We start from the raw sequence: 12,109 nt of genomic DNA on the forward strand, positions 1-12,109 counted from the left end.
AAAAAAATTTACAATTTGATCCCTGCATTTTCAAAATTGAACTCCTATATTTGATAATTGCTAAAATTTTTGGAATTTTTTTTTTCTTATTAACTTTGTTATTTTTAAATTTTTTCTTGAATTCTTAATAGAACAAAAAGAATTAATTTTTTTAATAATAATTAATTTTAATCAAAGAAAAACATAAATGAGACTAAATTATTCAATTTCCAAATACAGGGATTCTTAGGTGTTAATAACAAATTTTTCCTAATTGAATGAAGGGTATATTTGCTTTTTTCACTTAAACTAATGATAAAATTAAATGAAATGGCCTCTGATTTTAAAGAAAATGTAAGTGGGAGACTAAATCGTTTAATTTTTAAAATAGAAAAATTAAGTTATAATATCAATTAAAATTTAGGGCTCAAGTAGTAAATTTTCCTATAATGAATAGGTCAAATATCAAATTACATAATTGTACAACATTTCACTTATTATTATAATTAAGAAATCATAAAATGTTATGAAAATATCTAAAATTGTACTTTCTCTTTAGTTTTTAAAAAATAAATTTTACATAATTATAAGAGAAAAATATATATTAAAAATATTAAATAATTATAAAAATAAATCTCCAATAATTATAAGAAAAGATACACATTTAAAGCATTGAATAATTTTAATATTTTTTTATTAAAAAAGGAGAGAATAATTAAAAAAAAAGGGCATATATCAGGCTGCCATTGAAAAGGGTTATTTTTCCATTTAAAGGATCGTCTAACGAATTTTTTTAACAGTCCGGCCTTGAAGGGCAAATCGGCCATAGAAATTCCATATTCTTCTAAATGGTTGAATTTAAGCAAAATTTTGCTAATCAGTTATTTAGTATAATAATAATAATTTTTTTATTTAATTCTGATTAAAATTTAAAATTTTACAGCAGTGAAATTACTCCTGTACCATTCATTGGTTATTGTAATAATTACCCGATCAATAATGCGCAGAAAGAAAAATGGATCCAAACAAGAGACTAGGTCCACGGAGTTGATAACCTAAGCCTTGCGTTGGAACTGACATCACCCAACCACACCCATCCACTAGAAAATAAACGTCCCATTTCCAAAATTTGCCTCTCATTCTTGAACAATTAATTTAAAATAAAAAAATAATATATTCCTCACATAATTCCACTGCTTTCGCCCATCTTCTCAATTAACATTCAAGCCTCTATATAAACCACCCACTATCTTCTCTATCACTTGTAACAATTCAACCATAATTACCCCCCAAAACCTTAGCTTCCTTCCATTTCTGTGTTCCATCCATGGCCGAAACCCAAAAACAACCCACCCATGTAGCTATTCTACCCAGTCCCGGGATGGGTCACCTCATCCCTCTTGTTGAATTAGCTAAGCGACTCGTTAATCAACATAATCTCTCCATCACCTTCATTGTCCCAACTGATGGTCCTCCTTCTAAGGCCCAAAAATCAGTTCTTGAATCGCTTCCTACCACCATAAGCTCCACATTTCTTTCTCCGGTTGACATGAGTGATCTCCCTGGAGATACAAAGATAGAAACGATAATTTCCCTTACGGTGGCACGCTCTCTCCCTTCTCTTTGCCAAGTTTTGAAGTCTCTTGTTGAAAGTAGTCGACTAGCGGCCCTGGTGGTTGATCTCTTTGGAACCGATGCGTTCGATGTTGCTCGAGAATTCAACATCTCTCCCTACATTTTCTTTCCTTCTACAGCAATGGCTTTGTCTTTGTTTTTTTGGTTGCCAAAGCTAGATGAGATGGTTCCTTGCGAGTATAGAGAACTACAAGAACCCGTGAAAATACCTGGCTGCATACCGATACACGGGAAGGAATTGCTCGACCCGGTTCAAGATAGGAAAAATGATGCTTATAAATGGCTTCTTCACCATACAAAGCGATATAGACTAGCTGAGGGTGTTATGGTTAACAGCTTCGTGGACATGGAAGGAGGGGCCATAAAGGCTTTGCAAGAGGAAGAAGCCGGTAAACCACCCGTTTACCCTGTTGGTCCGCTGGTGAACATGGGTTCAAGTAGTGAAGGAAAGGAAGCAGATTGTTTGAGGTGGCTAGATGAGCAACCGCATGGCTCTGTTCTGTACGTGTCATTTGGAAGCGGCGGGACCCTATCTTACGATCAGATAAACGAATTGGCTTTGGGGCTAGAAATGAGCCAGCAAAGATTTTTGTGGGTTGTGAGGAGCCCCAATGATAGCGTCGCCAATGCCACTTTTTTCAGTGTGCAAAGCCAAAAAGACCCTTGTGATTTCCTACCAGAAGGGTTCTTGGATAGAACCAAAGGGCGGGGTCTATTGGTGCCGTCATGGGCACCACAGGCACAAGTATTGAGTCACGGGTCTACAGGAGGGTTCTTAACCCATTGTGGATGGAATTCCATCCTTGAAAGTGTGGTGAATGGAGTGCCACTAATTGCCTGGCCACTCTACGCTGAACAGACAATGAACGCTGTGATGTTAACTGAGGACATTAAAGTGGCCCTGAGACCAAAAGCTAATGTTCAAAATGGCCTAATCGAAAGACACGAAATTTCAAAAGTAGTGAGAGGCCTAATGGAAGGCAAAGAAGGGAAGAAGGTCCGCAACAGAATGAAGGACCTTAAAGACGCAGCTGACAGGGTTCTCAGCGAAGAAGGCTCATCTACAAAGGCAATCTCTGGGTTGGCTCTCAAATGGAAGAACCAAATTTGCAACTAAAAGGAAAATTTCTAGATATTATAGTTTTTAGTAGTCTTATAATAACAGATAAATGGAAATTGCAGCTTCTAGCTTTTACTCCTCCTCCTAGATAAAAATTGCCTTTTGTATTTAATTACTTGTAGGTTTCCAGGTTCTTGTTGCATATGTGTGGTCCAATCCACGTGCTTGTACAATTCTTGTCCACAGCTTGAATACATATTAGACATGGTTTATTCAGCGAATCTCTTTCTTTAAAATTGGAGAATTTTCTCTAATTATAATTTGTGGAGTAGTAGCAGTAGGCAAGACGTAAGAAAGGTGCGGCCAGCCATATACATTGCAACAAAATAAAGACCTATATTCAATTATTTATATTGGGCAAAATTAATTAATGCGTGGACCCAATGAATAAGAAATTATTGTTACATCACACAAAAGTCATTACCACTAGGATTAATTGAAGTAGGTGCACCACATTAAGTTCATTTTATTTGCAAATTATAAGGATATATCTAATGGGAAAGAAGAAAATATGGACACAAGGGCAGGGGTGACCCCAATTAGATATCATACATCCGAATGGCTCCAAGGTGAGTGATTTTCTTGTGTCATGTTGGTCCTTGGCCTAATCTTAGGCTATAAATTTTCAGCTGTAGAAGCATGTGATTTTCATATGGTAGTGGCACGACACTGCTTATTGAATGTGATTGCAATTTATTTATTTAGCACTTATAATAATATATTAATTAATTAATATCTCTCAAGAGCTCAATTATGGCAATGAATTCGCAATTAGACATGAATTTCATTGGTTTCCCCGGGTACTAATCGTTTCTTAATTGAATACATAATCCCTTTATTAGCCTTTTGTCCATATTCCCGATTAAACATTAACTTTTTATCTAATCATTTTCAGGATGAAAAGGATTTCTTTTTCATGGGCCCAAAGAGTAGGATTATAATATATTATATTCTATGCTAGATATATATATATAATAATTGCTTTCTTTTCAATTTTTTTCATATTTTTTTTAAAATAAATTTAAAATTAACAGATAGTTAAATCAATAGCCTGAAACAAATTGATAATTAAATCTTATAGTTACCTTTATTGAAATATTACCTTTACTTCCTTTTTTTTTTTTTGTGGATATAAAAAGGAATCAACTAAAACTAATTGTTAAAAGATTATTTTCTAATTAGTCTAAGGTCTTACGTATATTTAATGCAAATTTATGAAAGAAAAACTCCAATCCAATTAGAAGCAAACAAATAGAGCGGAAGCTACTGGAGATGGAATTTAAAAATATCAAGATTAGATTTTTTAATTATTTTATTTCCTTTTTACAAATGATTAATTATTGAGCGAGTGGTGATGCCATTTTCATCCAGTCAGACTTTAACGCATTTGTCCCATCTGCCGAAGGGACCTACAAAACTCACCACAGGCACAGCTTTATCGTCAATGGATAGGACCATTACCATAACATGTTTTTATTTTATTTTTGAAAAAAAGGTCATTTTTTAAAATATTATTTACAATAAATAATTTTAAAAAATAATTTATTGACTCAACTGGAGCCCAATTGGCAGAAGAGACGGAATCTTCTATATTTGCGAAGGCTTACCTAAGCCTACCATCAGTAGACGTGTGCCTATGTGTGTTGTACTTTGGTGGTTAGGAATAATTTCTCCTCATATTGGCAGTGGCAGTGGCACCCATGTTTTATGTGTGTAATTTTTTCCCCCTATCCTGTTGTTGTGGACCACCAGACTGTGGAAATTTACACTTTGAAAAGTCAATCTTTTGTGCTTTCCACTTCGGCTGCCATGGATTCTTCGTTCTCCACATCAACATCTTCCAGAAAAATTTCGAAAATTATTACCTATGAAATCTCTATATTTTTTTAATTATCGTCTTCATATTTAATTATATTTTTTATGTCATACGTATTATGTTGTATGTGTATGTATGTATATATATTTTATCTATTATTTTATATTTTTTTATTTATTTAAATTTTATTTTCTCTCAATTTATATCATGCACAATATTAATATGAATTTCAAAATTTAATATTTATGAAATTGAAAAAAATAATTATTTACTCATATTATAATGTCAATTATTGATATATTGTATATAAAATTCAATCTAAAATTAGAGGGACATAGCACAGGTACACTACGATGATGCAATTGACGCAACATAAATTCTAACATTATGTAGGTTTGAATTATGTGCAAATGGGCACCTCAGTTTAATGTTTTTTTTTTTTTTTTAATAATTTGTGAAATGAAATATTTTACGTATTTATTTCTTCTCATAACTACCAACTTCATGGAAAAAAAAGCTAGCTAGTAATGGAAGGCTTTTGCAGACAATTTTTTTTACTCTTATTTATTTGATGTTATTTCTAAATATAACATTTTCAATATTCACTAATTAAAAAATAACTATAATAAAAAAATATATGTTATCCAATTTTGTAAATAACTATTCCATGAATTTTGCACAAATAATTATCAATTAGTAATTAGTTGGTATGCATACTTTTATGAATTTTTTCTTATTTATATATGATTTAATATTAATTTAATATATAAATATGTAATTTTTATATATTTAATAGATAAATTTTATAATATATCTTATATTTTATATTTATAGTGTATTAAGTACAGGCAATAATTTTTTTATTCTCATAATTAATCATAGACTTAGTTTATTTTTTTAACAAAAAAAAATTAAAATCGATATTTGAATAAATCTACTTATTTTTTAGAATTTTTTTATCTATATTAAGATATATAAATACTTAATTAATAAAAAATTATTTATATATATTTTTAAGTAGAATATATCACAATTTTAATCAAATTAATAATTATTTATTAGTTTTTAACACACGTAATTAATTAGTACTGTGTAGGGAGGATAGAGGCAGATGGAGGAGGACTAGAGAGAGCCTTGGCCCTCCCAAGAGGAGCTTTCTCGCCACCACCACCCCCCCAAACCCTTTTAAATTTTCTCTATGTACATATATATGTTTAGAGAAAAAAATTAATTTATTTAGGTAAAATTATTTTATTTTAATTATTTCTTAAAAAAATAATTATATTATTTTATTAAAATATAAGTAATATAAAGTATTGAAATTATTTATTTTTTATTATATATTTAAATTTTCTTTTAAAGTATTAATACTATTAAAAAAATTATAACTTAATTATACTCTATTATGATATTTTTGAATATATAATATTAATTTTTTAAAATATATAATTAATAAAAAATAAATATAATTAAAAAATATATTAAATTAATATATTAATCTTTCAAAAATAATTTTCAGACTTCGCCTTTAAGGGATGAGAGCCTATATATTTGATAAACTGAGTGCGAACTCTGCACCCCTTCTTAAGATTCCATTTGAAAAGTTGGACAATGCATCTTAAATTGCAACCACTCACCTAATCATTTCAAATGATTCCCTCCCAGATAAGCCCTTCGAGTTTTTTCGCATTTGTTGACATTGCGCCAACAATTAAAGCTCCTTTTTTCTACCTAGGCTCATTTATTTTATAGGAAATATTTTTTAAAAAGTTAAAATATTTAAAAATTAATAATTAAAAATATTTTTAATTAAAAAAATTAAAATAATTTTTTAAATTTTAATAATTTTATTAAAATATAAAAATATTTATATATGAATGATATAAATACATATCACTATAGTTTAATATTTTAATTAAATAATAAAAAATATTTTTTATGAAAATATTTTTTTATATATAAATTATTTTTTATAAAATAAATTAATTGAGTTAATGTTTTACTAATTAATATTAAATTTTATATAGACTCATTCACTCTTATCATTATTAAAGTAATGTTTTTTTAATGAACCTAACCTTAATTAATACAAAATAGAATTTATTTCTTGTCTATTAGATTAATTTTATTAAATATTTTTAATTACATATAATAAAGAAAATTAGTTAGAGCTTCATTTTTATCATATAATAAGATATATACACACACATCGTGTTATTTAATTATAATTAATAAGACTAGAAAATTAAATAATAATTTTTAATTAATAATATTTGAATTGTTTTAAGAATTGTAAAGTATAAATTTCAATTAAAAATTAATTACAATAAGATGAAAAAAAAAGTTGGGAAGTTAAAGTTGAAGAGGCTTGTGAGTCCTTTTATTTGGCATTTTCTTTGAGAGGTAGATGTTAATAGGTTCTTATCTTGTGAGATCCCATAACTAATAAAAGTGAAAGGCAGCAAATGGGAACGAGTTACTTGAAATAACTCTTTGCAGAGCCGTCAAATGGAATAATAATAAAATTATTATTATTATTATATTCAAAAGCTGAAAAATGTACTTATGTCATCATTTGATCTATAAGGGATATATATGTACCACCTTCTTTTTCTTATTATTTAATTTTTATTAGATTATTATTATTATTATTATTTTATTTTATTTGGGTAGGTGATAAAAAAGGATATAATTATTAACCCATATGGAGTCGTCAGCAGTGAATAATTGTTATGTTATAATCATTTTCAGTTCAAAAAGGAGAAAAAAGGAAAACTGGATAATCATTTGTGTGTACTTAGAACTGATCCCCTCCTAGCTAGCGAGCAGGTTGTTTATTCAAATAATATATATACAATCACGCGTAAGGGTGGAATCGGCATTTCACCAAAAAAAAAAAGGCACAAAGGTGGAATCGTTTAAAGTAATTCTCAAAAAAGTTAAGTTACAGAATAAAAGAAACTTTGTTATATAATGGGCCTTTGGAAACGGATTTAAGGGAGAAATATATCATGACGTACTTTTTCCGAAGGATCGCACGGAGGACGAATTTTCATCGCGTGCTGAATCAAACAAAGAAAAGTGAGTGGTGGGCTGGGCGAGCTCCGACAACTGTGTTTTGAATATTGTGTGTGGAGAAGACTAGTCCATTACTAAGTTTAAGGACTCCTCTGATTTGGGCCCAACCACACGAAATCGTAAAGTGGATGAAGCAACCACAACGATTTTAGAAGACCGAATTTCCACCGGGTGGTTGCAGTGGGAAGGTAGTTTGTACAAAAAGAATTTAGATTTGATTAGTGGAGAAAATATTATTAGAAAGAGTAATCATAAATTTTAAAAAGATTAATTTTTTTAAAAATAATAAAATTAATATAAAAAATAAAAAAGATTAAATAAATTTTTATACTTTTAATTGAAGATCAAATAAATTTGAAATCAAGTTTTGAATTAAATAAATTTATATTTTTTTTAATTAGTGCTAAATAAATACTCATTTAATAAAATATTATTTTTAAATAATAAAATTATATTTTCTTTTTTTAATAATAAATTATTTAAAATAATGATAATTTTAATATTAAATAATTTTTTTATCATGTTCTTATTTTTTTAACTTTATTTTAATTAAAAATAATAAATAATTTTACAATTTAAATTTTAAATGTATATCTTATTATTAAAAATAATATCTTATTAGATGATAACTTATTTGACATTAATTAAAAAGATAGAACATATTTGACTCCAAATTAAATTTTAGACTTATTTAGCTCTCTATTGAAAATATAAAAGTTTATTTATTTATTTTTTCTTTCTGTTTTATTAGAAAATAATTTGGTTAACTAATAGTTTAATAATTGCTAGTGTGCCAAATACTGAGTGTATCAATTGTGCATTTTTTTTTATTTTTATCAAATGATTATGAGAATCTGATTAAATTGAACGCAGTTTCGTCAAAATCTCACTTAAATTAAACAATTAAAGCAATTAAAAATTATAATGATTGCTAAAAATTTAAGTACAAGGCTTGAAAAAAAATATAATGCTAAAAAAAATAAAAAGATAGATAAAATTAAAAATACATAGACTGTTGAAATTTGTTATTATTTGATTAATTGAGTGTTTGAGGCTTTTACATTGTAGCATATCTAACTTTTATAGCTTTTTTGTAAGTATCTGAAAGACTTCTAAACGATTCTGAAACTCATTTCGTCACATTCTGCAGTTACTAGCAGTCACTTGCCCATTTCTTACTTCTTGTAATAGCTTAAAATCAATACAAACTACTGTGCAGATATATGGAAGACTCCTAATACAGTTTGCCACATTTTGCAATCACCTGTAATTACCTGTCCGACGCTTGAAGCTGCTTGAAATCGCTACAAATTATCATCTACTTCTTTATTTTAAATTATTATTCAGTAACCGCCATTAATTCACTTATTAATTATTTTAAGCTATAAATTAATAAAATAAAATTAATTTCATAAAAAATTAATTTTTAAACTTAAAAATAATTAATAAATAAAATAATTATTTTTGATCTAAACATTTTCATAAAAGGAATACATTAATAAAGCGATTTTGAGCGTTTGGAATAAATTGTTTAATAATTAAATTTTTTTAAGTGAATCGAAATGCTAGCTGTTAAGATCCTAATATTTAATTAATGTAAATATCTTTCCAATTAGCAGATTATTTTTTATAGATTTTTTTTATCTAAATCGAATCTACATGAATATAAAATATAAAATATATAATAAGGCTCATTTATTAAACACATGATCTTTTATATTTATATTTTTATCCATAATATATAGAATTTAAGTAAAAATTTTTCATTCTTCATAAGCTTTTATTCGTTTCGCTTTTAATTTCTCATTTTTAAGCAAAAAAAATCAATATATAGTAAGATTTAGTAATATCCAAATTAATCAAATGGTCTTAACTTTAATTCCAAACTCATTAAAGTTAATTATTTGAACTATTTTACTACAATTAATATTCCATTTTTGGCCTACAACATTCAAGATTCAGAGCAGGAGACAAAAAAAAAGGGAATTACAATAATCCCTACAATCTCTGGAACTAACCAAAAAGGAAAAAAAATGAACTAAAAGGCCACGCATTATTTCCAAAATTTTAACTACCGATCAACGGAAAAACTTCTTGCTCATGCCTATCCCCATGTAGGAGACGTTGATGTTTAATCTCCCTGTCAATGCTAATAACCCAACACGTTGTCGTCGAATGGAAAATTGATATCAAAGTTGAAGTTAGAGATATCCAAATCATCGACAGGAGAATTGGTGACAGAAGTTGGAGCTGAAATTATATCAGTAAGTTCTGACTTTGGAGCCTGCACATCGTAGCCTATGCCAAAGCTATCCACCTTGCAAGGCGAAGTTGATAAATAATTGGATTCTGATGTTGCCGGGGATATAAATGCTGGGGAAATGCTACCTACGAAATAGGTGGATTCACCCTCATTTTCCTTCTCGATAAATTCATCCAGAAAGAAAAAGGAGGGAAAAATTTCCTCCCTTGTGTTCAAATCTTTGGCTTTAACTTGAAGCTCTTCTCCCATGTTAAATGCTTCTTTTGATGGTTTTAACTTCTCTTCAAAATGTGGCTGCTTCTGTTGTTGAGGATGAACTTGGTTTGAAATGGCAAAATGAGAAGCCTGGACACATGTATGTCTTCCTCGATATGTCACTTCGAAAATTGAGGGGTCCTCGTCCGATCTTTGAACTTGCTTCATGGCTAAACAACCTTGTGAGTGACGGTGAGTGCATCTATAGTATTCCCTGTAAATGCAAATAATTTCTCTCGATCAAAAGTTGGAGGGTGGCATATTACTCAACTGTACAGATGGAGGCACATGATAAAATTTCTAACCCATTTTCTCTAAAAACAAGAAAAAGAAAATGAAAAGTAAAAACGAAGTTTATAATCGGTCAGAGCCCCTGGTCCCCCACCCAGCAACACCAAACAATTAAAGTTTCAGTATATCAAGACAAGTTGGAGAACCATGTAATTATGATTCGTCAGTTCTCTCTGTAAAGATTTTAAATGCAGCCACTCAATTTATGATCGGAAGCCGGAAGGTACGTTATGCTTAATTCTTATGGTTGTTGAAGGTGGAAAACCACCTTTAGTTATTTCATTTCTTACAAGTCGACCACTCCACTCGTTTTCTTCTTTCGAATACTTGAAATTGAAAACTTCATAGATACAATAGCCAAAGTATCTCACCTTGGAAAATTAGCTCCAAGAATAACTTTTTGCCCATATTTCCTCCATCTGTAACCATCATCGAGTGGCCCTTCTACTCCCGTTCCTAAGCAAACCCTGACTTGTTCAGTAAATCGCTCTTGTGTCTTTCTGCAATACACAATAACATCCAAACTGGAAATTAGATAAACATCCATATTTGTAATTTAGCTAAAATATCAAAGAAATTAATATCAGAAACTAAAATTACCTCTTCTTGAAAACAGTCTTTTGATCTTGATCTTGATCGGAGACATCAGTCCTTGGGCTAGTATCCTTGGGAAAGGAATGCCGTGATTCCAAAATGGTAGGTTGAACCTGAACCCCGAAACCGAAAGCATCCCAATTTAGCATTGAAAGTGCTTTGTCATAGGAAGAAAGTATCTTCTCAATTAGGAATTGACGCGTTTCAAGTGATGATGCAGGGTTAAGATAGCTCCTGAGCTGTTCTGCTAGCTCCTTCCCTTGGTTTAGTTCATTGATGAGAGTCCTCTGTTCCAGTTCCATTTAGATAATAACTCAGAGAATAAGATCACAGGCAGTGAAGTGGTGTTAGCTAGGTCCAAGAACCTTCCTGGTGGATATAATATTATTCAACGTCAAGAACAGATATCAACAAACATGGAAGTGAAGAGAATTGCAGAGCTGGGCTTGAAATAAGAGAACAATGTCTATTTGTAGAAGAGGATAGGTATTGGGTTTTGCAAGGACAAGATGATGACAAGTAGGAAGGTATTTGTATGGCAGAAAAGAAAGGGGAAAGGGCTGTGCTTCTTCAGCTGAGAAGCTGGGAGGAAGCTAGGAGTGTGGGATATATATATATAAAAGAAAAAGAAAAATTGGAGGGGAGAGTTATGGTATTACATTTGGATACGATAGCTATGTGAGCAAGGAGGATAGCAGAGTGAGAGAAAGGTCCAAATGCTGACCATTTCAAATCCTATCTATTACCCAATCAGTGAGGTTTAAATTTTAAAAATCCACTGCTTAGTATTGAGCAAAAATGATAGTAGGAAGTAGGAACGCGGAACAAGGACAGAAGATTCTTCCTCGCCTCTCTCTCTCTTTCTCTCTCTCTCTCTCTCTCCAGGCGTTGCCTACTTGCTTCCCACTTTTTGACTGTTCTTCCATTCATTTCCATTCCTTTTTTTTTCCCCTTATATTTTTAGCTACAAAGAAAACTTTGCGCATCAGTCTTGTATTAATTATTGTAAAAAAATATAAAAAAAGGGATCCAGATTAAGCTGACGTCTGCTGCAACGTCAGCTATGCCACTTGCTTTG

The 12,109-nt window shown here is 29.9% G+C and overlaps 2 protein-coding genes across 2 annotated transcripts; one reads left to right on the forward strand and one right to left on the reverse strand.

The window, feature by feature from the left end:
• The first annotated feature begins 1,118 nt into the window (after positions 1 to 1,118).
• On the forward strand, positions 1,119 to 2,950 carry LOC110670445 (hydroquinone glucosyltransferase). The gene has a single exon (XM_021832504.2). The coding sequence runs from the start codon at positions 1,307 to 1,309 to the stop codon at positions 2,729 to 2,731; it is 1,425 nt and encodes a 474-aa protein (XP_021688196.2). The 5' UTR covers positions 1,119 to 1,306; the 3' UTR covers positions 2,732 to 2,950.
• Positions 2,951 to 9,502: 6,552 nt separating this feature from the next.
• On the reverse strand, positions 9,503 to 11,728 carry LOC110670429 (probable WRKY transcription factor 46). Its single transcript, XM_021832472.2, has 3 exons — positions 11,038 to 11,728; positions 10,809 to 10,937; positions 9,503 to 10,360 (listed from the first exon to the last, which is right to left on the reverse strand). Exons 1-3 carry the CDS (start codon positions 11,331 to 11,333, stop codon positions 9,778 to 9,780), a joined length of 1,008 nt encoding a protein of 335 aa, XP_021688164.2. The 5' UTR covers positions 11,334 to 11,728; the 3' UTR covers positions 9,503 to 9,777.
• Between the last annotated feature and the right edge of the window lie 381 nt (positions 11,729 to 12,109).

This window comes from Hevea brasiliensis, chromosome 9 (assembly GCF_030052815.1).
Source record: "Hevea brasiliensis isolate MT/VB/25A 57/8 chromosome 9, ASM3005281v1, whole genome shotgun sequence".
NCBI classification, from domain to species: domain Eukaryota; kingdom Viridiplantae; phylum Streptophyta; class Magnoliopsida; order Malpighiales; family Euphorbiaceae; genus Hevea; species Hevea brasiliensis.